Below are 25,660 nucleotides of genomic sequence, written 5' to 3'. Positions count from 1 at the left end.
TTGATGCTATTTCTATATCTAGCCATCACCTACTAGTGAGTTCGGTGGGTGTTTGGCTTTGTCCAAAGTTGGCTCAAGTCTCTCTTTTTGAGACTGAGCATATGTTTCTTTTCATTGGCACAATACCTTACTTCCCCAATTCTGCCTCACTAGAAGGATGTAATCATTTCGGCTCTCTCCAACCGTTTAAGCTTCCTTTTCATTCAGTGTATTAAGATAAGCATCTCAGTCACCACCAATATCTGAAGCATTAAGATCACTATAATAGATGCAAAATTGCTTGCATTCCTGTTTGTTTTATTTTAATTTCATTTAATTTGTAAAGTGACATATAATGATCATAACTCTGTGTGTATTGGCTTTGATTCTTATAACAAGTTCTTGCAAATATAATATTACACTCATACAATTGTTTAAGCAAAACTAGGGTAAAACTGTTACATGACATATTTATGAGTTACATTTAGATAAGCAAATGGTTGGCTGTAAATTGCTCAAATTAAATTTTAATACATGTTTTACAAGTTAATTTTAAATTTCTTTTAATAAACCCATTTCAATTTCAAACCTTTTTTGAACTATTTGTAATTTAACATACATTTTCTTGGTCCAACAATACACTAATATAATAAATAATGTACAAACAATTTGTACAAAATGGAGTCTGGGGAATTTCTCTGGTATCACTGTCATGTCTTGTAGTATTGTTCAACAACAACAGCAGCTCTTAAATGTTCCTTAAATCTTACAAATATACATTCCTTTTACAACTTACACACATTCATACACCTTTATTAACCAAAGCACACCCATATGTACAATAACACTATACTGTACTATGCCATGATTATAACTGACAGGCTTACTCTGTCTGCTGACTTGGCTGCCTTCTCCTCAGGTCTCTCTTTCCTTCCTCTGTGCCCCAGTGTTTTTCAGCCAGGTGGGCCCTGATCCTTTTTTCATGAAACAAGTCACACTCTCAACTTGTCTCCCTAGAGAAGGATCCTGTGTGTCTCCTTGCATTCTCCTGTTGTAGCAGACTAGTTCTTTAATGTTTGACATCAACAGGACACCTTCCTGCCATGTGTTCCCTCATGTAGATTTTTGTGATCTCTTGTCAACTTCACTGTCTTGATTAGCTGGTGGCTTATATGTAAATAGACTTACAATTACCAGCCAGTCTACTGCCCCTTGCCTGAACAATTCCTGTTTATCATCTTCTAGTGACTTGTCTTACCTTACATATCTTAAGAACATAGTTTTCGGTGTAGATGCATAACTTTTTAAAATAATATCCTTACATACATTTCAAAGTGATTATGACGACCAGCAGGCTATGGGCTCTCAGTAGAGACCTTACATGACCTCCTTTGGCTAACTATTATGTAGATATGAGACCCCGGGGATCCCTAAAACCCCCTGTGGACTCTGTATACTCTCTGCCAGTTGGCACCAACGGGTCCTTGGTCAGAGTGTGTTTCTAGCTGGGTCCCACAGGGGTTGGTTCTTGGCCCTACCCTATGTAACATTTCTGTTAATGACCTGGAAGAAAACATAAAATAGTCACTGATAAAAGTTTGCAGATGACACAAAAATAGGGGGAAGGTAAATAATGAAGAGGACAGGTCACTGATACAGAGCGATCTGGGTTGCTTGGTAAGCTGGGTGCAAGCAAACGGTGTGCATTTTAATATGGCTAAATGTAAATCTTTGAACAAAGAACATAGGCCATACTTACACAATGGGGGAATGTATACTGGGAAGCAGTGACACTGAAAAAGACTTAAGAACATAAGAACCGCCATACTGGGTCAGACCAAAGGTCCATCAAGCCCAGTATCCTATCCTCTGACAGTGGCCAATGGCAGGTGCCCCAAAGGGAATGAACAGACAGGTTATCATCAAGTGATCCATGCTCTGTCACGAAATCCCAGCTTCTGGCAAACAGAGGCTAGGGACACCATTCCTGCCCATCCTGGCTAATAGCCATTGATGGACCTATCTTCCATTAATCTGTCTAGCTTCCTTTTGAACCCCGTTATAGTATTGGCCTTCACAACACCCTCTAGCAAGGAGTTCCAGAGGTTGACAGTGTGTTGCGTGAAAAAATACTTTTTTGTGTTAGTTTTAAACCTGCTACCTGTTAATTTCATTTGGTGGCCCCTTGTTCTTGTATTATGAGAAGGAGTAAATAACACTTCCTTATTTACTTTCTCTATACCACTCATGATTTTATAGACCTCTATCATATCCCTCCTTAGTCGCCTCTTTTCCAAGCTGAAAAGTCCCAGTCTTATTAATCTCTCCTCATACGGAAGCTGTTTGATACCCCTAATAATTTTTGTTGCCCTTTTCTGAACCTTTTCCAATTCCAATATATCTTTTTTGAGATGGGGCGACCACATCTGCACGCAGTGTTCAAGGTGTGGGCATACCATGGATTTATATAGAGGTAATATGATATTTTCTGTCTTATGATCTATCCCTTTCTTGATGATTCCCAACATCCTGTTTGCTTTTTTTGACTGCCGGTGCACATTGAGTGGATGATTTCAGAGAACTCTCCACAATGACTGCAAGATCTCTTTCTTGAGTGGTAACAGCTAATTTAGACCCCATTGTTGTATATGTATAGTTAGGATTATGTTTTCCAATGTGCATTAATTTGCATTTATAAACATTAAATTTCATCTGCCATTTTGTTGCCCAGTCACCCAGTTTTGTGAGATCCTTTTGTAGCTCTTTGCAGTCTGCCTGGGATTTAACTATCTTGAATAGTTTTGTATCATCTGCAAGTTTTGCCACCTCACTGTTTACCCCTTTTTCCAGATCGTTTATGAATATGTTAAATAGGACTGGGCCCAGTACAGATCCCTGGGGGACACCACTATTTACCTCTCTCTATTCTGAAAACTGACCATTTATTCCTACTCTTTGTTTCCTATCTTTTAACCAGTTACCAATCCATGAGAGAACCTTCCCTCTTATCCCATGACTGCTTATTTTGCTTAAATAAACAAAACTTTTGATTTGGGAGGCATGGTGGATAAGCAGCTGAACACAAGCTCCCAGTGTGACGCCAGAAGAGCTAAATACAGTCCATGAATGTATAAACAGGAGAATCTTAAGTAGGGGTGGTTAGGTCATATTACCTCTGTATTTGGCTTTGGACCGGCCACTTCTGGAATACACAAAAAGAACAGGAGTACTTGTGGCACCTTAAGAGACTAACAAATTTATTTTAGCATAAGCTTTCGTGGGCTACAGCTCACTTCTTCAGATGCATAGAGTGAAACACACAGACAGAAGATATTTATACATACAGAGAACATGAAAAGGTGGAAGTACTCATACCAATTGTAAGAGGCCAATCACTTGAGATGAGCTATCAGTAGCAGCAGAAGAAAAAACTTTGAAGTGATAATCGAGATGACCCATAGAAGGTGTGAGGAGAACTTAACGGGGGGGGGGGAGGGGGGGAGAATAAATCAATTAGTGTAATGACCCAACCATTCCCAGTCTCTGTTTAAACCTAAGTTAATTGTGTCTAATTTGCATATTAATTCAAGTTCAGCAGTCTCTCTTTGGATTCTGTTTTTGAAGTTTTTTTTTGTTGCAAAACTGACACCTTCAAGTCTGTCACTGAGTGATTAGAGAGGTTGAAGTGTTCTCCCACTGGTTTTTGAATGTTATGATTCCTGATATCAGATTTGTGTCCATTTATTATTTTGCGTAGAGACTGTCCAGTTTGGCCAATGTACATGGCAGAGGGGCATTGCTGGCACATGATGGCATATATCACGTTGGTAGATATATTCTGGAATACAGTATCCAGTTCTAGTGTTCACAATTCAAGAAGGAAGTTGATAAAATGGAGGGGGTTCAGAGAAGAGACAAAAGAATGATTTAAAGGATTAGAAAACCTGCCTTATAGTGATAGCCTCAAGGAGCTCAATCTACTTCGCTTAACAAAGAGAAGGTTATGGGTGACTTGATTACAATCTGTAATTACCTACATGGCGAACAACTAATTAATAATGGGCTCTTCAGTCTAGCAGAAAAAGGTGCAACACTATCTAATGGCTGGAAGTCGAAGCTAGACAAATTCAGACTGGAATTAATGCATAACATTTTTAACAGTGAGAATAATTAACCATTGGAACAACTTACCAAGGGTTGTGGTGGATTCTCCATCATGACCTTTTTTAAATCCAAACTGGATGTTTTTCTAAATGATCTGCTCTACGAATTATTTTGGGGGAAGTTCTGTAGCTTGTGTTATACAGGAGGTCAGACCAGATGATCACAATATTCCCTTTTGGCCTTGGAATCTATGAATGATTATGACAAGTCCCAGTTCTCTAAACATGCAACTCTTTAATGATCATGGGTTAAGGAACATGTGGTATTTAATGCTTTTTCAAACTGCAGCTAGTTGGCAAAGATTCCTTTGTTATGTCCAAAATATACTATGTGCTTTATATACTGTAAGAAGACAGGTCTGTGCCCCAAGAGTTTACAGTCTACACAGATAACATAGATCTTGTCTGGATGTGTATTAGCTGTGATCCTGAGGGATTACCTTGACCAGGTAATCTGTTAAAACTACAGCTGCGTTGTCTTCACTAGAATTTTAACATATTAACAGATTCTCCTTGAAAATCATTTGAGGCTCTGCAATGACCTAGTCTTGAATGGTTTTCTTAACCAAATTCAACCTCAATTCAACTAGGACTATGAACTATGCTTGCTGAACATGATTTTGTCAGATCGAGGTTTTGAAAGCCATTTCCAGCATGTAGTGTGTAGAGAGAGATTAGATTTCACCCTCCCCCTCCCCCCCCCCCCACTTCTAGAAGTGACAAGTGTAGGGTTTTTTGGAGGTTGAGTGATTTATCAGGATAATTACCACTTCCATCCTGGAGATACTGGGATGCTTAAGGATTATTATGTGCTTTGAAATCCTTACAAGGACCATATCGTGTTTTGTCTTTGTGCAGCATCTAGCACTTTGTGGGTTCTACCAGAAACAACTTAACCAAACTTGATAGACAACAGTGGCATAGGAAATGCATATTTTGTTTTGGATACTCTTAACCTTTAGCTTTGTGTTACAAACACTTTTTTTTACTAGTTTATTTTGCAGTACACCTCTACCCCGATATAACGCTGTCCTCGGGAGCCAAAAAATCTTACTGTGTTATAGGTGAAACCGCATTATATCGAACTTGCTTTGATCCGCCGGAGTGCGCAGCCCCGCCCCCCTGGAGCACTGCTTTACCGCGTTATATCCGAATTCGTGTTATATCAGGGTAGAGGTGTATTACCAAAGTATTGTGAATACTGTCCCTGTATTGCCTGTAATAACAGATGCCACATAGGCTTCCATAAAACTTCTACAGGTTTCCAACTGTTTAATTTTGTCCATCTTCCTCCCTTACAGGAAGATTAGAGATGTCTGCCTTTAGAAAAAGACTGTCAATGGATTCTCTAGTAGCAGTACTTAACACTCCAAAATTGAAAGGTGGTTGTGCTGGTTCACAAGATGTCCAGCTGTTGTAGACATATACAAGGGAAGGGATACCTCAGTGGTTTGAGCATTGGCCTGCTAAACCCAGGGTTGTGAGTTCAATCCTTGAGGGGGCCATTTAGGAATCTGGGGCAAAAATCTGTCTGGGGATTGGTCCTGCTTTGAGCAGGGGGTTGGACTAGATACCTCTTGAGGTCCCTTCCAACCCTGATATTCTATGATTCTATGAAAATCCCACTAGTTGTCTGTGTGTCTGTCTCTCTCTCTCTGGATCTGAGTTGCATCTGGAATTGACATTTGTGTCTTGAGTTGCTGCAGCCCCCATTCCTATTTATAATGTTTACAAGAAACTGAGCCTGACATTGAAAAGAGCTCAGAGCTCCCATTAAGACATGAAAATAAATGGCCAAATTTTCAAAAGAGCTCAGCACATTGGGTAGACACTGGGTGTGGAGCTGTTTCGAAACCTGGAGCAGTTGCACTTTAGCAGAGGGACCTTAGTGGGTGGTCTTGTACATGTGATTTCACAAAGTTATTAACTTAATAAATTACCCACTTTTAGGTATGTACAGGATGCCCATTACCATGGTATCACAGCGCAACCAACTACACTTTATGGCATTTTTTTCCTCTTCCCCTTTGTTCTTTTAAAGTAGGAGTACAGATTTGTTTCCTCTTAATACTCTAGCATACGTTTCTATAACCTAGTTTTGTAATATAATAGCAAAGCATATCTTAAATAGGTTTTGCCTGTAATAACAGATGCCAGATAGGCTTCCATAAAACTTCTACAGTGACTTGTTTTAAAATCAAACTACATTGAGTCTGCTAATTTTGTGGTTCTTTACATTCTGGATTAAAATTAGATGTTGAAAACATGTAATTCCCAAGCTTTCTGAGGTTCTGAACTAGGGTTCACGAAATGAAATTAATAGGCAGCAGGTTTAAATGAAATAAAAGGAAGTATTTCTTCATACAATGCACAGTCAACCTGTGGAACTCCTTGCCAGAGGATGTTGTGAAGGCCAAGACCATAACAGGGTTCAAAAAAGAACTAGAGAAATTCATATAAGGTTCATCAATGGGAATTAGCCAGGATGGTGTCCCTAGCCTCTGTTTGCCAGAAGCTGGGAATGAGCAACAGGGGATGGATCACTTGATGATTACCTGTTCTGTTCATTCCCTCTGGAGCACCTGGCACTGGCCACTGTCAGAAGACAGGATCCTGGGCTAGATGGACCTTTGGTCTGACCCAGTAGGGCCGTTCTTATGTTTTCAGGCAGGTAACGCTAGAGCAGTGATCTCTTTCAGGGAGTTAATATATGCACTCTCTTCTGAGCCTTATCTTGCAAGGAGCTGAGAGCGCCTTTAACTCTGTGGTGCTTGATACTCTGCAGAATTGAGCTCTCAGACTGCAGCACATGCCAACGCTGAGGTGGGGGTGAGCAACAGGCTGCTTACCAGCTAGCTAACATGGCCTCAGCCAAATGATAACCTGACAGAACAACAGATGTTACACATGACTATAGGCTTCAGCAGAAAGCGTAGTTAAGGTGAGTGTAGGATTGTAACCACACACGGTCACCACCTGGACACACTGAGGTCTGGTCTACAAACTTACATTGGTATAGCTACATTGCTCAGGGGTGTGAAAAAATCCACACTGCTGAGCAACCTAGTTATACCTTCTAACCCTCAGTGTAGACCAGGGGTAGGCAACCTATGGCACGCATGCCGAAGGCGGCACACAAGCTGATTTTCAGTGGCACTCACACTGCCCGGGTCCTGGCCACCGGTCCAGGGGGCTCTGCATTTTAATTTAATTTTAAATGAAGCTTCTTAAATATTTTAAAAACCTTATTTACTTTACATACATCAATAGTTTAGTTATATATTATAGGCTTACAGAGAGACCTTCTAAAAACGTTTAAATGTATTACTGGCATGCGAAACCTTAAATTAGAGTGAATAAGTGAAGACTCGGCACACCACTTCTGAAAGGTTGCCGACCCCTGGTGTAGACAGCACTATGTTGACGAGAGGGCTTTCTCCATTGACATAGCTACTGCCTATCGTAGAGGTGGATAACTATGTGGACAGGAGAAGCTCTCCCGTCGGTGTAGTAGCGTCTTCACTGAAGTACTACAGTGGTGCAGGTGCACCGGTACAGAGCTGTAACCCTTAATTAAATCACCGTGTTTTTGAATAATTCTGGGGGAGGGATTGTTTCTAGAGCAGTTTAGTTGCAGTTAAAGTAAAGCAAGTTAAAGAATAAGGCCTGGCCTAAACTAGAAAACGATGTTGTTCAGGGATGTTAAGTCAACCAAGTCCCTGTGTAGACAGCGCTAGGTTGACACAAACATTCTTCCATTCACCGAGCTGCTGCCTCTCAGGGAGGTGTATTACCTACACTGAGTGGAGAACTCCTCCCATCAGCATAAGGAGTGTCTACACTTGAAGCGCTACAGCGCTGTAGCATTTCAAGTGTAGACAAGCCCTAAGTATCTTTTTCCCCCCCCCACCCCCTTCTCTCCAGGAAAGGCCAGACTTTGGCATGTGAAAGTAGTTATTCCGAGGCTCTGTCTTTGTGTTAGAACTTCCTTGTGTATAGAATTAGGCCTGGTCTACACTAGAAAATTAGGTTGGTTTAACTACATCGGTGGCGTTGTTAAGACAACCTAAGTCCTTTTGTAGATATGGTTAGGTCGACCGAAGAGTTCTTACATCAACCTAGCAACCACCTCTCAGGGAGGTGGATTACTTATACTGCAGCTGTGCCGCCGTAACATTTTTAAGTGTAGAAAAGCCCTTAGTGTGTTAAAACATGTACAGTGAGCTGTGTGAATGGGGCATAACACCATTAAAAATCCTTTTAACGTGTTATTCTACTTTGAAAATAGACTGTGTAGAAATGAGTCTTTTTGTGTGTGTCTGGCACATGAGCTGATATGCTCAGTTTTACAAGTAAAAAGGCTCAGCGAACTCCTGTTGAGATCTGAGAAGAAAATTAGGTTCATTGTGGATCATGCCTCACCATCAATAAAAGATTCTGCATGTGTAGTTAGCAATTCTGTTGATGCAGCAACCAGGTTAGGATTCCTGTTCATGCTCCCAGTGAAATAGTGCAATTAAATTGGGTCTGTTGGTGATTGGCTTGTTTCAGGCTCTGTCCATTTGCTTTTTCTGCCCTCAGGCAGCCTATACATCCACTCCTGAGCCAGAAGTACGGTATACTAGTGCTTCATAGGACTAAATGCACAACTGTTTAATGAACATTAGCTGTGTGGCCTAAACTGACACAAGCCAGGAAATTCCAAGTTAAGAACTGGGAGTCTGCTTTAACTTGGAATTTCCTGGTTTCTGTCTAAATCACACGCTGCCTGTTTGGGGGCGTGAGGGTAGGTTGTTGAATTCCTCTTTTACAGAAACAACAACTGAGGTTATAAAAATATGTATTTATCTCAGAGCTTGGAAAGATTCCCAGTTTGGTAAGCCTGTGAACAAAGAAATACTGTTGAAAAGTCAACATTTTAAACTGGGACCCTTTTTCTAATTAGTTATGCCACGTGCAGCAATGACTGTTCTGTATATGTACAATGGCGGACTTTTATATTACAGGGGATCTGTAATTTAAAAATAAAATAAAACTTAATACCCAATGCAGTTGGACCACACAAGGTTTATGCACTAATAATTTGTTAGACTTGTTAAACTGGAAGCAGAGTAAGTTATAGGAGCACAAATCTGCTATAACAACTTTTTTCACTTTTGTACCTCAAATGGTGTAATTGATTCCTCTGCCTTTATTAATTTTTGTCTAAAACTTCACTCTGGGACCGAAACCTCATAACCCCATGTTTCAGTCTGGAATGGTTTTAATTGCCAAGTTATAAATTCCTGGAAAAATGCCATTTTATATCTAACATTGACAGAACTTTAACTATTGTCCCATGAATACCTGTCTTTAATGGCTACAGCTCAATAGTGTCACAGTAGTAAAGTGATAGTCAAGATTGAAAGAGCCCGTTTTTATTTCTCAATCACTTGAATTCTAGTTTGGGGCTGAACTTTTCCTTGTTTCTGACCCACGTATGTTTTGGAAAGTAATGATCTCTGTTCAGCTCTTTTAATGATACTTGCATAGCAGTTTTCATTTAAAGATCTCAAATACTGATTAATTTAACTTCACTTGGGAGATAGCTAAGTATTATCCCTGGTTTGCAGAGAGGAGAAACTGAGGCTCACAGTTTAAGGTCCTGTCTGTGTTACCCCAGTCCAATTGTTTCCTTTACATGAGGATGCAACCTAGTTAAATCACATCTGGATCTTTCAATATAGGTTGACGTGGTCTAGTCTTTTAACATAGTCATGATTTCAAACTCCCTGAGCCTCGTTTTCTCTCCTCTGCAAAACAGGGATAATATTTGCCTTCCGAGGAGGATAAGGCGATTATATCCATTGGTATCTGTAAAGGCAATGGTTGTAGCATTGGTTCAAGAACAGTCAAGCCCTCTCTACGTGGAGGAAACTGTTTTAAAAAAAAAAAAAAAATCCCACCATTGCGAACATTCAGCTCCACTGCTGCTGGAAGCCCTAATGTAGACAGACCACTGGCATTTAACACCATATGATAACGCTTTCTCATCCGTGCTGTGGCTTCCAACATTGCTAACCCTTGTGGTGCTGGACTGGTGTTCAGAATTTCTATAAAAATGTCCCTCGCATAGGTAGGCCCCATTGTTGTAACTGGGTCCCCAGATGTGGTTGTACTTGTAGTTCTAGATGGGGGCATTCCTGCTGTGCAAATCCACAGAATATATTTATTTACTGAACTCTGCATCCAGCCCAGGGTAGACAGGTCTTCCGCAGATTAAAATGGATCAGTTTAGCTGTGATCAACAGCTCAACTGGAAATACCAACTCGCTTCAAGAATCTTGCAATTCTGGACAAAGTCACTTTGTCAAGTCCTTAAATGACAGGCCTATAGTCTTGTTCACGCTCATTCTTCTCCTTCTGTTTATAGTGGCCTTTTAAGCCCTGATCCTGCAGTGAGCTCTGCCCATGGATCTCTCTGCAGGATCGGCGCTTTAGTGACAAGAGTTGGAGAAACCTTAGAGGGTCCCAAATGGGTGGGCAATACCTTGGCTGGGAGCAGTGCTGAAGCCTGCATCAGTGCCAACAATTAACAACATTTCACTTCCGATTTGCAGGAATTGGGTGGCCTTGGTGCATTAGGTGGAACTTCCTGCGCTATGGGAAAGAAAACCAAGAGGACAGCAGATAGTTCGTCCTCTGAAGATGAGGAGGAGTATGTTGTGGAGAAGGTGCTAGACAGGCGTGTTGTGAAGGGTCAAGTGGAGTATCTTCTCAAGTGGAAAGGATTCTCTGAGTAAGTCCAACTTTCCTTCTGACTTGGGCTATCTTCTTTAGCAGCGCTCCAGGCAGTGCTTCAAATTTGACCTTCGCTGCCCTCATTCAAGCTTTCCTAAACACCTTCATGGGTGGAGCTTGCCTTCTTCACTCCAGATAAGAGTGGCGTGCATCCATTTAAATGAGTGGGTCACGAGGAGAGGGCCTGGGATCATAAGTGGGTTGTGAAACACTGGCAAAAGTTACTTTCCCTTTGGCGTCTGCGTTCCCTCTCTCACTTCATGGAGTTGGTAGTTCCACTTGAGTTGTTCACCAGCACTCTCGTCTATAGTCTTCCTCCTCACTTGAGCACCAGTGACTGATTCGCGGGTGAAGGTGCACCTGAGCAGTTATTGTCTAGACTTATTGTGGAGATGCAATTAACTGCAGCTTGGGTAAATGGCTGTTTAGAAGAGGGATACTTCAAGTGCCTTTTAAAAAAAAATCTCCCCCTTAACTTCCTCTTAATCTGCCCCAATGGGGAAACTTTTTGCAGGTTGTGTGTCCTCTGTGTTTGTCATGGCTTTTGGCCAGATCCTTGGGGAATCTAGTAGTCAACCATGAAGCACAGCCATGACTGAAAATGTGCAAGGTTTATATCTTGGCATGGGATGTTTAAATGGATGCACACTGCTTTATACTGTGGGGGAGGCATTTAACACAGATGATCAGAAAGGAAAGTCCTGGGGGGAGGGATTGGGAAGTATGTATTTGCAAAGAAAATCTGGTAGAACCTTGTTTAGTCTAACCTGGTTTATCCATATGTCTTCACTCAAGATAATGACCTCCATTACCACTGCAGGGAAGAGCGCTGCAGACTTCCAGGTGATTCTAGAATAATCAAATGCATTCTCTGTCTCCTGTTAGTCTGAGATTATGCTTCATTTTGAAACCTTCACCTTATGAGTCACTTAGCAACATGGCAATCTGTGTTCATGAAGTGCAAGGATGTCTAAAGTATTGATACTGCAGATGTCTGGGCTCCCAAAGGAAATGGGGAACCCAGCTTAAAACCTTTGCTAACAACTAACTTTCTTTGCCTTAGAGTAGGTCAATGTCTATGATCTTTGGATGGCAACATTAAAACTTCTCCACCTCTGTTTTAATTGTTGTTGCCCATCTTTTCCATGGCAGGGAACACAACACTTGGGAACCCGAGAAGAATCTGGACTGCCCCGAGCTGATTTCTGAGTTTATGAAAAAATATAAAAAAATGAAGGAGGGTGAGAACAATAAATCAAGAGAGAAATCCGAAAGCACAAAGAGGAAATCCAGCCTCTCCAACAGCGCCGAGGACATCAAAACCAAAAAGAAGAGGGAGGTGAGCTTGCAGGATTTTCCTTCACCCCATTGTGCCACAAGCTTCTAGCCCTGTTCTGCACAGACTATATTGATCTGTGCTGGTGGAAACCATCTCCTACCTGCAACCTCCTAAAAATTACATGAGAGAATTTTAAAAACGAAAGAGTCAAGAGGGTGTATTCTGTTAGGCAAACTGGCATAGAGCAACACCTCAGTTTGGCTGTGCTTCAGTCTGCCAGCTTTGTACCACTTTCAGGAAAGCTGCACTAGAATAGGATGAACTAAATGCTGCCTCTGACTCCAAAAAATGGAATCACTAAAAATAATTAGGGTCTTAAATATAATAAAAATTAATAAACAAACAAGGAGCAAACTGCAGTAAGCTAGGACACAAGAAATACAGTTTATTGTTTGACTGAAGAAAGAGACTTTAAATGCTGATTTAAGCTTGACATAAACTAAGTGTTTTAAAGTAGAACTTGCCTTAAAACAATACGTGCCTAAAGCAAGAGGCTTTCCTGTATGTCCCAGTCTGCAGCAATTATTTGGGTCTCTAGAGAAGATGCATCAGTAAAATGCCTGCTCTCGCTGCTCATAAATGTTTCTCAAGCATTCATTCACTGCCATATCTAGGAGCAGATTTTAGGGAAAAGTTAATCTTGGGCTTTTTTTACATTTCTATCTGTTTGTTGTAGTGTCAATTTAAAATTTGTATTTATTTATTGTACTATGTGCAGTTACTATGGCCTGATCTACACTGTGGGGGGGATCGATCTAAGTTACGCAACTTCAGCTACGTGAATAACATAGCTGAAGTCGACGTACTTAGATCTACTTACTGCGGTGTCTTCACTGCAGTAAGTCCCCCGACGGCTAATGCTCTCCCATCAACTCCGCCTGCGCCTCTCGCCCTGCTGGAGTACCGGAGTCGACAGGAGAGCGCTTAGCGGTCAATTTATCGCATCTAGACTAGACGTGATAATTTGACCCCTGCTGCATCGATCGCTGCCCGTCGATCCAGCGGGTAATGTAGACAAACCCTAAGAGGCTACATTAACTATCTTGAGTCCAAATAAATTTGAATATCTAAAAGGTCTGGCATAGTTAGGATTCCCAGCAACTTCTGTGCAAAGTAGGACCCATCTCCTCTGCCCTTCCCTTGCTTTCGTTATTGATTGCTGTCTCCCACTGGAATGCTGCTGGGCTCTTCTGCTCTTCTCTTTCGAGAGTTGTTGCAGCAACTCCTGAAAGATGCATCTCTTTGTGCAGTTGGCAAGACATTGTCTCCTCCTGACACACACAGCTGGGTGTTGTACAGATCTCCACTGTGACAGCTCTGGCTCCTGAACGTTTGGCCATGGACTCTGTCATCTGTACCAGCCAATAACTGCCATGATACATCACTGAGGGAAATACATTTTCCAAGATGAGTCTAGCTAGTAAGGGCTTCAAAGGTCAGAGGTGAAATCCTGGCTTCCTTGCAATCAGTGGCAAAACTCCCATTGATTTCAATGTGGCCAGATATCACTCCCAAACTTTATACCTTTAAAGTAGACCTGGGAAACCAGAGTAAGTTTTATGGAGGTCATGGGCTTAGTCTTGTTGAGGCAAAGCGCTATTCATAGCTGTGACGATTACAAAAGACTGACAGGCCTTTTTAATCTGTTAGCAAATATTTAAAGAAACCCAGCCATTTAATTTTCAAACTCTGGAGGCCAGGACTACAGTATAGGCTGATGGACAGTAATGCCCAGGGAAACTGGGGAAGGTCAAGCAGCTATAGAGAGAGTATCATGTAGCCCTACTTAACCAGATTGCAGAGGTGGTGGGGTGGACCTTTCATGGTCAAGAGAGGAAAGGAAATCAAGGAATACAACAGAGCTGGAGAAACATGGTGCTTTCTCTTAAAACAGGAGCTCTGTGTTTCAAAGTACTGCACAGACTTTTAACCACCATTAAAAGCCAATGGGGCATTGAAAGTAAATCCCCAGACATGGCTTTGAAAATGTAGGAAATCCAGACAGGATGCTGGAGGTAATGATGCCTGTTGGTTAAATTACTGGCACTGCAAGCACCTTGATACTCAATTATGATGAGGGCAAGGGGGCCTTGTTGGCTGAAGTATAAAATAAAAATGTTGACTCCCTTTAAAAAAATAAAATAAGTTTCCCAGATGTGCAGAATTCACTGTCCAATGCACAAAGCATGAGAAGATGGGTTATTAAAGCCCATCTTTGTGGAAGAGACTAATATATGGAATGTTATATAAATGAGGAACCATTGAGCAACATTTTATGTCCCAGATTTTCCTTTCCTGAAGAAAATCTCCTGCAGATCTGTCTTCTCGTTGCTTTTTTTACAACCTTATTTGAAAAAATGCCCTGCCCTTTACAGCTGTGTCTGTACAAAGTTATGGCTAAGTCATTGGAGATTCAAACCCGCATTGCTACTGTCTGCTGGTAATGAAATCATAAGGGGTAATAAGGTCATATATTTCATATCCAGAAGGTTACTCTTTGTGTGTAGGGATTACAGTTTTATAACCCATTATGTATCCTATTTAAAGTTTGGAACTAAAGCTTTCCACCAGTAAAATGAGCAGTTTGATTTCTGCAGCTTAGCTGAAGCATCTTGTCTTCTGATTCCAATGTTCTAGCTTGGCAAAGTTTCCCATAGAGATGATGCAAATATCAGCACATACTGGAATGGGTCTTAAAAATCCATGCCATGCTTGCACCCACCAGTACTTTTCATGGCAATTGCCATGTATCTGAAACTGGAGTCTCCCCTGCTGTGTTACATCAGCCTTGATAGTCCATGATCGAGCATTAAAAGGCTGGAGACTTGCATACATCTTCTGGGGGCAAAAAAGGAATAGCAGATATTTCTTAATCATTGTTACAAAGGACATTGTTTTGAAATCTATATAATTTAAAAAAAGAATGGAAAGTAGTTTGAGATAATGCATCTGTCCCCAAGTCCCCTGCCAATTTCTGTGGTTTATTCACACTTTCTAAAAAATATTTTTCCTCTCCTTTCTTGTGTAAAAGACAAAAGGGAAAGCTGGGTAATTGTAGGAGAAACTGATGATACACAAAGTGTTGTGAAATGCACAAAATATACTCTTGGGAATTTTTTCCCCCTCTAATCTTTCAGCGATGGTAATCCGTTATTGTATGTAATAATAATAGGGCCACTATTTCAAACAGAAATATGATTTGTTTTTAAGCTGTGCCCCTCAGACCATGTGATCTCTTGTGTGGCACCTGCAGTAAAACATCCTAGAGGTACACATCTTTGTTTACCCCCAAAATGCTCTTCTTCCCTCCACATCTGAGCTCGATCTAGTAGCTGAGCTGTCACTGATAAGACGTCCCTGTTTTAACCAAATATGCCCCAGAATGTTTAGGGATAGATTTTTAGAAAGCACTGAGCACCGCTGAGTGGGGTCAAACATATATTTTTGAATGTGTTCAGCTCCTCTTTAGGCAGCTAAATGAAGTGGAAAGACTTTCAAGTGTCCAGCCGCCATTGTTCTCAAAGGCAGTTGTTTGGGTGCTGATTAGCCCCAACACTGTAGTATTGCAGCTGAAGATAGTGATGAGTTCCATCCACAAAGTTCTTATCCCGACCCAAACTCTTGTAAAGTTGCATAGTGTTTAGGTCTGTACTTTTGGTATAGACCAGGGATCAGCAACCTTTGGCACGCGGCACGGGCTGAGGGATGTGGTGGCCGCCACTTCCCGCCACCCCCATTGGCCTGGATCGGCCAAAACTGCGGACGCGGCAGGTAAACAAACCGGCCCGGCCCGCCAGGGTGCTTACCCTGGCGGGCCGTGTGCCAGAGGCTGCCGATCCCTGGTTTAGACCTATCTCTAATATAAAAACTAAACACCTGTTGTCTCCAAATTGTGATGCAGTAGCTTAGATTTTTTTTGTATTTTATTGGTTTACTGATTCATGAAATTGGTGCATTCCCAGCGAGTCTCCCAGTCACTAGTGAAGTAGCCAGTTTTTGCTTGGGTCTGTATTCTCTCATTACCCTCTGAACGTTTTTTCATTTGACAAATGTTTTTAGTGCATCCAAAGCCAAGCTGACTGTCTCTTTGTTTGCCTCTTGATCTGCATAGCAGCATCTGTTGTACAGCATGGCAAGCAGCAAACATGCGTATCTGAGAATACCGTGTGCTGCTGCAATGAAATAGAGAAACCTTGCCCCAGACATTATGGCCTGTGGTGACTGAAAGCTGTCCGGCCACCTAACAGCCATCAGATGGTATGTGCAAGGAGCTGCGTCACCCCTGCCTCTCTCCCGCGCTCACAAGCCCCATCTCAAACTGTCAGTAAAAATGCACCAATTGTCCCATTGTTGGCAGCCTCAGCCCAGAGACCTCATGGACAGACTCAGACTCTCCTCTTCCTTTGGAGTTGGTGGTAGGCTCGAGAAGCTAGCATCACTGCAGCCAGAACTATACCTCTTCTGGGGAGAGCAGACTTTGATCTTTGCGGATGTCTGTTATCAATCCAGGACTTCTCACCAGCTGTAAATTTAAACTGACTTCACTAAAATAGTGGCTTGTCTTTATGGATTTCCTTGTTTTCCCCTCTCTCCATGTTCATTATTATTGATTCTATTGACTCATGAATTGTAGATTCCAAATAACCACATGGAGAAGTTAAGGAGTCTTGCCATCTGTTTATAACCCCACCATATTTCTACATGTCAGAGGGTTGCCGATGCCCTTTTAAGCCTGCTTCGTTCTAAATTGTCAGGATGTAAAGAAATGGCCAAAGATAATATAAATCGTTATAATTTTTTTTTTCATCCCATTCTATCCTTGCCAGAGCAACGATATTGCCAGGGGCTTTGAAAGAGGATTAGAGCCAGAAAAGATCATCGGTGCCACAGACTCCTGTGGAGATTTAATGTTCTTAATGAAATGGTAAGTCTGGGGTATCATCCCCCTCTTCCCCCCCTCCCCCTTTTCAGATTAGTAGCTTGGGTGGTTTTCTGATCTGTGCTCTCTTCTAACACACCCAGGGAAGGAATGGTCCCAAGTGAGCCACTGTAGTAAACAGGACTAGGGCAGCTAGGCAGCTCCACTTTCTTTTGTGTGGCTTCATTCTCCCTCATTCAGGCTTGCCCCTCCTGTCTTAGGTTTTACCTCTGCTGTGCCACTGACCTGGTGTTCACTGGTTCTGGGGCTTGCTCCCCTGTCCCAGAACACAACAGAGTTCAAGCTGCCTGCTGGAACCAGCAACTACGCAGTTTCCAGCTCTGCTCCCCCTCTCCTCCCCCCCAAGTGACAGCACACAGGAAATCCTTTGAAAGAGATTCCCATTTGGCTCTGTTGGTTCCTTTGCTTTTCTCAGCTGGGTTGGCATCTTACTGGGCCCCCGCAGCAGGAAGCCAGTGGCCCCTCCCCCACCCTCTGCAAAGACAAAGAGCTGGGAGCTTCATGCGCAGCAATCCTGCAGCTTTGCTAGGCAGGAGAAGGCTGCAGCTTTGTTTCGCTTGCCTGCTCCAGTTCCCAGCCCTGCCGTAAGTAGTTCCCTGGCTCGTGGTACATGTCCTCGTTGGCCCAGAGTCCAGCACAGAGTGAGCCCTGGCTCTGCTTTGGCTTCCCTGAAACCCAGCAGGACAGAAACAGATTCCCTCAGTTCCCTCTCATCAGGAGGCAGAGTCTTGTACTTCCCACAGTGACTCCGTGGCTATGCTCAGATTTCATACCAAAAGCGTGTTCCACAGGTTTCAGGGTCCTCTGCCCTCACTGTGCACCAAATCTAAGCATTGGAAGGACAAAGTGACGTGCACTGGGTGTTGTTCTTACAGCTGTTAATTGAGCCTATCTTCGGGTAAGCTGTTGTGCATATAGAAACCCAACAGTTCTCTTTGTTCTGTACTCACCAGTTAAAGGTGAAAAGTGCCTTACGCATATATTACCAGGTGGCTAAGGATGTTGTATTAAAGGAATGTAACGATCAAAGCTTATTAAGAGTGAGCACACGTCTACATTGTAGGCTGAAAAGTCACATGCTGTATGAAGAAATGTGTAAGGCAGCAACTTGGTCATCTTGTCAGGCTTTTGCCAGATGCTGCAAACGAGAAGTGAAGACAACATCTGCAGAGGCCTCTGGTCCTGGGATATTGTCTTAACAAATGGAAAGCAAAAGTTTTGCCTCTAAAACATTCACTCTGAGCTCAGCCAGGAGGTTTTGCTGCTGCCATTCCTGCATTGCGGGTTTGAGCCAGGATAATATCTGATGAGTTCTCTTTGACTGTTCAGGCTTGTCCTAATTCACCTTTACTCTTCTACATTTTGGGTCAGATCAGTAGAAGAGTTACACTGCTGTGTTCTGCAGATGGATTTAATTGGGGAAGTTAATAATGAAGTGGGCTTTCAGGTTTGGATGCCTTCTCACTGGGTTGTGTTCCTTAAGGTAGAGCCAGCCCCTGACATGGTGATTGACAGATCTCATCCTGCCACCTCAGTTGCACAGCATAGATTACACCCTGGGCTGCCCACAGGATTCAGGGGGCCTGGGGCAAAGCAATTTTGGGGGCCCCTTCCATAAAAAAATAGTTGCAATACTATAGAATACTATATTCTCGTGGGGGCCTCTGTGGGGCCTGGGGCAAATTGCCCCACTTGCCCCCCCCCCCCCCCCCCCCGGGCGGCCCTGATTACACCCAGTGTAGGAATGGTGATGCTCAAGGAAGAAGTTGTGCAAAGAAGTATCCTATATAAATGGACTATGTTTATGGAACAGAGGTGGAAACTGCAAGTGATCTCATAGACTCATAGACTTTAAGGTCAGAAGGGACCATTATGATCATCTGGTCTGACCCCCTGCATGCTGCAGGCCATAAAACTGTCCCTACCCCTTCCCTGGACTCTGCCGTTGAAGTCCCCAATCCTGTGTTTTAGTGACTTCAATCAGCAGAGACCCTCCTGCTAGTGATCCCTGCCCCATGCTGCGGAGGAAGGCGAAAAACCTCCAGAGGCTCAGCCAATCTACCCTGGAGGAAAATTCCTTCCCGACCCCAAATATGGCGATCAGTAAGACCCCGAGCATATAGGCAAGCGTCTCCAGCCTGACTCCTGTTAGCCATTATACTATTTACCTACCATTGCTTGGTTTTCCTTGCCTACTATGTTTTACCATTAAACCATTCCCTCCATAAACTTATCTAACTTAATCTTAAAACCAGACAGGTCCGTCGCCTGTCTCACGAGATGAAGATGGCAAAATGTTGGTAGATGGGAGAGGCAGATAGCTCCCTGGTGAGGGGTGGATACTAAACTAATGTTGTTCTTAATATGACCAAAGTGGACAACATTACACTGATTGGGGTGGAAGGTGATTGTGGGGAGCAGGAAATGAAATTTCCTATAATCCAGTACATTAATTGAGTTTATCTGGCAGTTTTACTTGATGGTGGGGCTGGGGCAGCTGTTGCTCACACTATTCAGTGGTACTTTGAGTAGTGTCCCTACAGGTGCTTCACTGTAGGTGTGCTTCCGTCCCTGCGCTGCAGATTGGAGAACTTCAGTAGCAGTGTCTGTTAGGCCCGCACATGAACTGTCTCTCCTTGTGCTGCGTGGGCTAACTCCCCTCAGTGCCTTTTCAACTGCCCCAGCTAGAGACGGAGCTATTCGCAGTCCATTAAGACCATTACTTCTATTTGTATTTCTATAGTTAGTTAGTCTCCTAGTTCTTAGTTGTAGTTCTAGTTGTAGTTTTTTCTCTTTGCTTATTTTTCACCTTTTAAAAATAAAATAATAAAAAAAACCTTTAGTTTCTTTTCCTGCTTCCTCCCCTCCCCTCATTGGGGGACCCTTCCCCCAACGGGGTGTACCCAGCTCACCGGACTTCAAGAAGCGCCTCTCTTGCAAAGAGGCAGTCCCTATCGCAGACAAGCACTCCCAATGCATTCGCTGCCTCGTGGAAGGCCACATCCAACAAAAGTGTGGTCTTTGCCAGCAACTCAGGCTCTGGTCTTCTAAGTATAGAGAGCTCAGGCAGGTTATCTTCAAGGAGGCAGCTCTCCAACCCTCTCCAGACCTGCACCACAAGTCACCTGGCAGATGTGAGTCTTTCCCACAGCCCTTAACACTTAGACTGTAGGTCAAAGAAACAAACTGCTGACCCTTCTCACAAATCATCAAAAAAGAGAGTGAGAAGTCCCCACAGTGAGCACCGAGATAGCTGTAAACGTTCTCTGGCAAACTCAGTATCCTCAGTACCGCCGGCACTGAGACCTTTTCAGTCTGATACCCATGGCTCATGGAAGACCTCAGTGGCAGGTACCATTGACAAGCCTATGGACCCAATGGGCATGGGCACTGAGTCAGCGGCACCAAGGGACTTAGCTAGGAGAATGGCCAGCACTCACGTGCACACCTCCTTTGGGGTATAAACCCAAAATAATATTGTCCTGTGCTGTATAGAAAGATCTGCACAGCGCAAGCTCATAAAAATGTGCCCTCTTCCCTCAATGTGGAGAGAGAGAGATGCACAGCTTTTTTTTCCTCCCTCTCCTCCCCCAGATATGAATTGCACAAACTGGGTTTTGAAATAAACAAGAAATAATTTTATTAACTAGAAAAGATAAATGTTAAGTGATTATAAAGGATAGAAAACCGAACAAAGCAGATTACTGAGCAAATAAAACAAAACATGCAAACTAAGCTTAATACACTCAAGAAACAGGTTACAAAATGTAATTTTCACCCTAAATATTGTTTTAGGCAGGTTGTAGAGTTCCTGTAGCTTAGAGTTCCAGTTATTTCTCTTTACAGACTGGACCCCTGTCTCAGCCTGGACTCAGCCCTTACCTTTCCCTTCAGGCGATTTTAGCAATCTTCCTTCTTGGACAGGGAGGCAATGGAGAAGAGTCCTGATTGCCATACTTCCCAGTCTTAAATAGAATTTACATAAAGCAGGAATCTTTTGTTTCCACTGGAAAAATACCAGCAGTGTCCATACCAGGTTACATTATCAGATGACCCTGCAATGTCAAAGCAACACTCCAGGAAGCTCCTCAGGAAGGTGGGAGATTAGTATCTTCAAAGATCTATTGTCCTTAAACGGCTCATTCAGGCTGATTGCTTACTATCTGGTGGACGTTCCCCCACGTACACACACAGTTGTAATTGTTATATAGTCAATATTCCTAACTTCAGATACAGAAATGATACATGCATACAAATTGGATAAACACATTCAGTAGATCATAACCTTTTCAGTGATGCCTCACATAACCCATCTTACATAAAACATATCTTAATTCTGCTATATTCATATCACAACAAATATTTCTATGAAGAATATGGGTGTAATGTGACACCCACATGACCACAAGTGAAAGCTAGACCCAGTAGTACTTCACGATCTATTCGGTCGGTGGGGACACTGACTACAGACTTGTTTGCCATTTATCTGTACAAGAAATGTCCATGTTACTGCTCCAGAGCAGGGATAGGACAACATTCCCTAGGTGATGCACTCCTCCTCCTCTGGCATGGGGACCTTCTTTATGCCTTTCCTCCTTTTTGAAGGTTCTGCTTTAAATAAAAAGAGACAGCACACGTCATTCTGATCACTCCTCTTGGCCGAGACACACCTGGTTCCCTTACTTGTCACAGTGTGACACATGCCTGCTGATCCCTTTCCCAGTCACTCCATATCTCCTCTTTCAGGATTTACATCCCAGCTTGGGCGTTCTCCGCCTCCTTGGTTCAAACACCGAGAAAGCTCCTGTTTGAATGATGTGCAAGAGGTATTATTACACAGTAGAAAGTTCCAAACATGAGGTACTTAACTCCAAAAATGGTCCAGGTTTCGGATTTGGGGAGATTTGTTGTGAAGTATACCAACATCTGCGACTATTCCACACATCTTAGACTATGTTCTGGCCCTAAAAAGATCGGGGCTGTCTCTGAGTTCTCTCTGAGTTCACCTAGCAGCGATCAGAGCCTTCCACCATCCAGTAGAGGGGTACTCAGTGCTGTCACACCCAACCACCAAAGGATCCTTAAGGGTATAATAAACCTCTTCCACAACCTCGACTTCCTACTCCCACATGGGACTTAATAAAAGGGCTGACTAGGCCTCCCTTCGAACCCATGGCCACCTGTTCGCTTACGTACCTGTCAGTAACAACAGCCTTCTTGATAGCAATTACCTCGGCCAGGAGAATAGGAGAAATAGTGGCTCTGATGGCACTTCCCCCCTTCATAGTATTCTTTCAGGACAAGGTTACGCTTAGGCTGCATCCAAAATTCATTCCTAAGGTAACCTCCCCGTTTTGCATGAACCAATTTTTTCATCTTTCAACCTTCTATCCCAAGCCTCACCAAGACAACGGGGAGGCTAAATTACACACTCCAAATGGCAGGAGAGCCCTAGCCTTCTACCTGGGCAGGATGAAAGCGTTCAGAAAGTTCCCCAGGCTTTTCCTTTCCATTGCAGACAGATCCAAGGGCTCACCAGTATCAGCCCAAAGACTCTCCAAGTGGGTCTCAAACTGCATCAAACAATGTTACCAAGTTCGCAGTATGACCCCGCCAGATACTATTTGTACACAGTCCACAAGGTTGATCTCCTCATCTGTTGCCTTTTTCAAGAATGTTCTTATCTCAGAGCTCTGTAGAGGTGTGACATGGGCTGTGACCGGAGTCCTGGGGAGCCATGCTGAAGTTACTCAATTAAGGTGAACTGCAAAGAAAGGGGCAGGTAATCCCCAAAGCTGGTGAATATTCCAATACTTAGATTTACCAAGCCAGCACAAAACAGCTTCTATAATACCTCACTGGTTACCCAGAAGCCAACAACACAGTGGTATGATCGGCGGTGCCGATGGCGTCGACACCTGCTATCACTGCGGCTGGACGAGGAGCATCAACGCTTTCTGTCCCGGCCCCTGTAGGCCGAGGAAGACGTTGGCGACTCACTCCCAGGCGACCCCGACAACGGAGTGGAGGTCTGACGCGGGCTACGGGAAGGCCCCACGGATCGAGCAGGGACCTCAACCTCTGACCTGGCCAGTGAGGGCTGGTGGGCACCCAACGGCGGCTTCCTTCGGGACTGGGGCCCCAACTCAGGTGGCCCGCTCAGAACCGGCATGACGAGGATGTCGTGCGCTGCCTGAGCTGCTTCTGGCGTCGATGGAATCCTCATCGTCGGGGAGGCGCGAGTGGACGGGGTCGGACTACTCTGCACCACGCGAGTCTGGTCCCGAGGGGGATCGTAGGCTGCCCCACTCGGGTCCGGTCTCACCCCTGTCCTTGTCTCGGCACCACTGGGTCTTGCCCTGTTTTTTGGCAGGGGAGCGGTGCCGACTGGTGGATGGGGCTTTGCCCGGTGCCTGGCACCGGGTCAGGTTGGCGCACCGGTGCTGGTGCCGGTTCCATAAGCAGGGCCCGGAGTCGGATCTCACATTCGCGCTTAGTCCAGGGCTTGAAGGACTTACAGATTTTACAGCGCTCACTTATGTGAGCCTCGCCCAGACAGCGAAGACACTCGGAGTGTGGATCGCTTCTGGGCATGGAATTGTGACAGGAGTTACACAACTTCAAGCCTGGGGCTCGGGGCATGCCCCGAACCAGGCCACTAACTGTAGAAACTAACTGTTGAAGATCGTACCACTAAGGAAAGACGCTGCAGCAATGCTGGAGCACAAGTTCCGACTACCTTCACTGGCGGCAAGAAGGAACTGAGGGTGGGGGAAGTGCGCAGCCCCCTTTATGGCACGATATAGAGGCGCCACTTCAGGGGTCGCAGCGGGGCTCCCCCAGTATGGGTACTGCTAAGGGAAAAACTTCCAGCACCGGTGCACGTGGCGAGCATGCACACCTACTGTGGAATATACCTGAGCAACACATCTCGAAGAACACCAGTTACGGAACAGGGAACTGTCCTTTCCCTTAAAGCAACCCAGCCTCAAACCTGCACCCAGACACCCAAGTCAAATATGATGAGGATTACTGAAAATCTTATTCATCATATAAAAAAGTTCTACCAATCCCAAAGGATTGGACACATTACCTCCCAGGTTAATGAATATTTCAGATCTACCTAAATATACGCTTACAGCCAATTCTTATTAACTAAACTAAAATTTGTTAAAAAAGAAAAGAATGAGTATTGGTTAAAAGATCAATATACATACAGACATGAGTACAGTTCTGAGATCAGATTCATAGTATAGATGGTGAGTTTTGTATTTGCAAAGAGTTCTTTCAGAATTAGTCCATAGGTTATAGTCCAATGTTAATATTCAGCGTGATCCAGATTAGGACTGGAGAGCCCAGCCTTATGGCTTAAACTTCCCCTTCATAAAGCATCAAACACATCTGAGATAAAAAGGATCAGGACCCAAAGGGTTTTTATACAGGTTCCGGGTCTTCTTTGACAGCTCGGAGTCCTTAGGCGAACAATAGGCAATTATGGGGCCTTTGAAGTAGACCTATTTCCTAAGCATCACTGGTAATTAGATACACGGATTATCATAAGGCAATTGCCCATTTTCCACCCTGAGATGAATACAGTGATATCACTATGTTTACAGTTCATTTAAATGTTAATATTTCCCTTTGAACTGTTTACATGGCTAACATCTAACAAGATATGAGTACACACATACAATTAGTATCACCTCTAATTTCTAACAATTGTGACAGACCCAGACCAGTGGGGTACAGGAGTCTGTTAGAGGGCAAATATACTGGTCACTGGATGAGTAGTTTTCTGTTCCCTGAGTGACCAGAGCAGGGGCTACACTAGAGTAATCAGGAACCTGCTAGAACCAGTTAAGGCAGGCAGGCTAATTAGGACAGCTGGAGCCAATTAAGAAGAAGCTGCTAGAATCAATTAAGGCAGGCTAATCAGGGCACCTGGGTTTTAAAAGGAGCTCACTTCAGTTTGTGGTGCGAGTGTGAGGAACTGGAAGCAAGAGGTGCAAGGAGCTGAGAGTGAGAGGGTGTGCTGCTGGAGGACTGAGGAGCACAAGCGTTATCAGACACCAGGAGGAAGGTCCTGTGGTGAGAATAAGGAAGGTGTTTGGAGGAGGCCATGGGGAAGTAGCCCAGGGAGTTGTAGCTGTCATGCAGCTGTTACAGGAGGCACTTTAGACAGCTGCAGTCCACAGGGCCCTGGGTTGGAACCCGGAGTAGAGGGCGGGCCTGGGTTCCCCCCAAACCTCCCAATTGACCTGGACTGTGGGTTCTTCCAGAGGGGAAGGTCTCTGGGCTGTTCCCCAACCCACATGGTGAATCTCTGCAGCAAGAAAATCCACCAATAAGCGCAGGACCCACCAAGATAGAGGAGGAACTTTGTCACACAATATAGGTTTGCATTTCAAAGTTCTAGCCTATCTACCAGGGAATGGCCCTAATTACCATTTGCATACTTCT

The 25,660-nt window shown here is 43.7% G+C and overlaps 1 protein-coding gene across 3 annotated transcripts in view; it reads left to right on the top strand.

Moving 5' to 3' along the window:
• Positions 1 to 25,660, top strand: part of CBX5 (chromobox 5) — a 67,731-nt gene that overhangs the window by 30,353 nt on the left and 11,718 nt on the right. For 2 of the 3 annotated variants that reach the window (XM_005307704.4, XM_042842238.2), the window contains exons 2-4: positions 10,742 to 10,920; positions 12,075 to 12,261; positions 17,088 to 17,185. In XM_005307704.4, the coding sequence (XP_005307761.2) occupies positions 10,742 to 10,920; positions 12,075 to 12,261; positions 17,088 to 17,185 (464 nt within the window). The remainder of the gene's footprint in view (positions 1 to 10,741; positions 10,921 to 12,074; positions 12,262 to 17,087; positions 17,186 to 25,660) is intronic. The other variant, XM_042842239.2, reaches the window with a different exon arrangement.

Source organism: Chrysemys picta, chromosome 22 (assembly GCF_011386835.1).
Source record: "Chrysemys picta bellii isolate R12L10 chromosome 22, ASM1138683v2, whole genome shotgun sequence".
NCBI lineage: Eukaryota > Metazoa > Chordata > Testudines > Emydidae > Chrysemys > Chrysemys picta.
The sequence above is the reverse complement of the archived record's forward strand: the minus strand, read 5'-3'. Positions and strand labels throughout refer to the sequence as shown.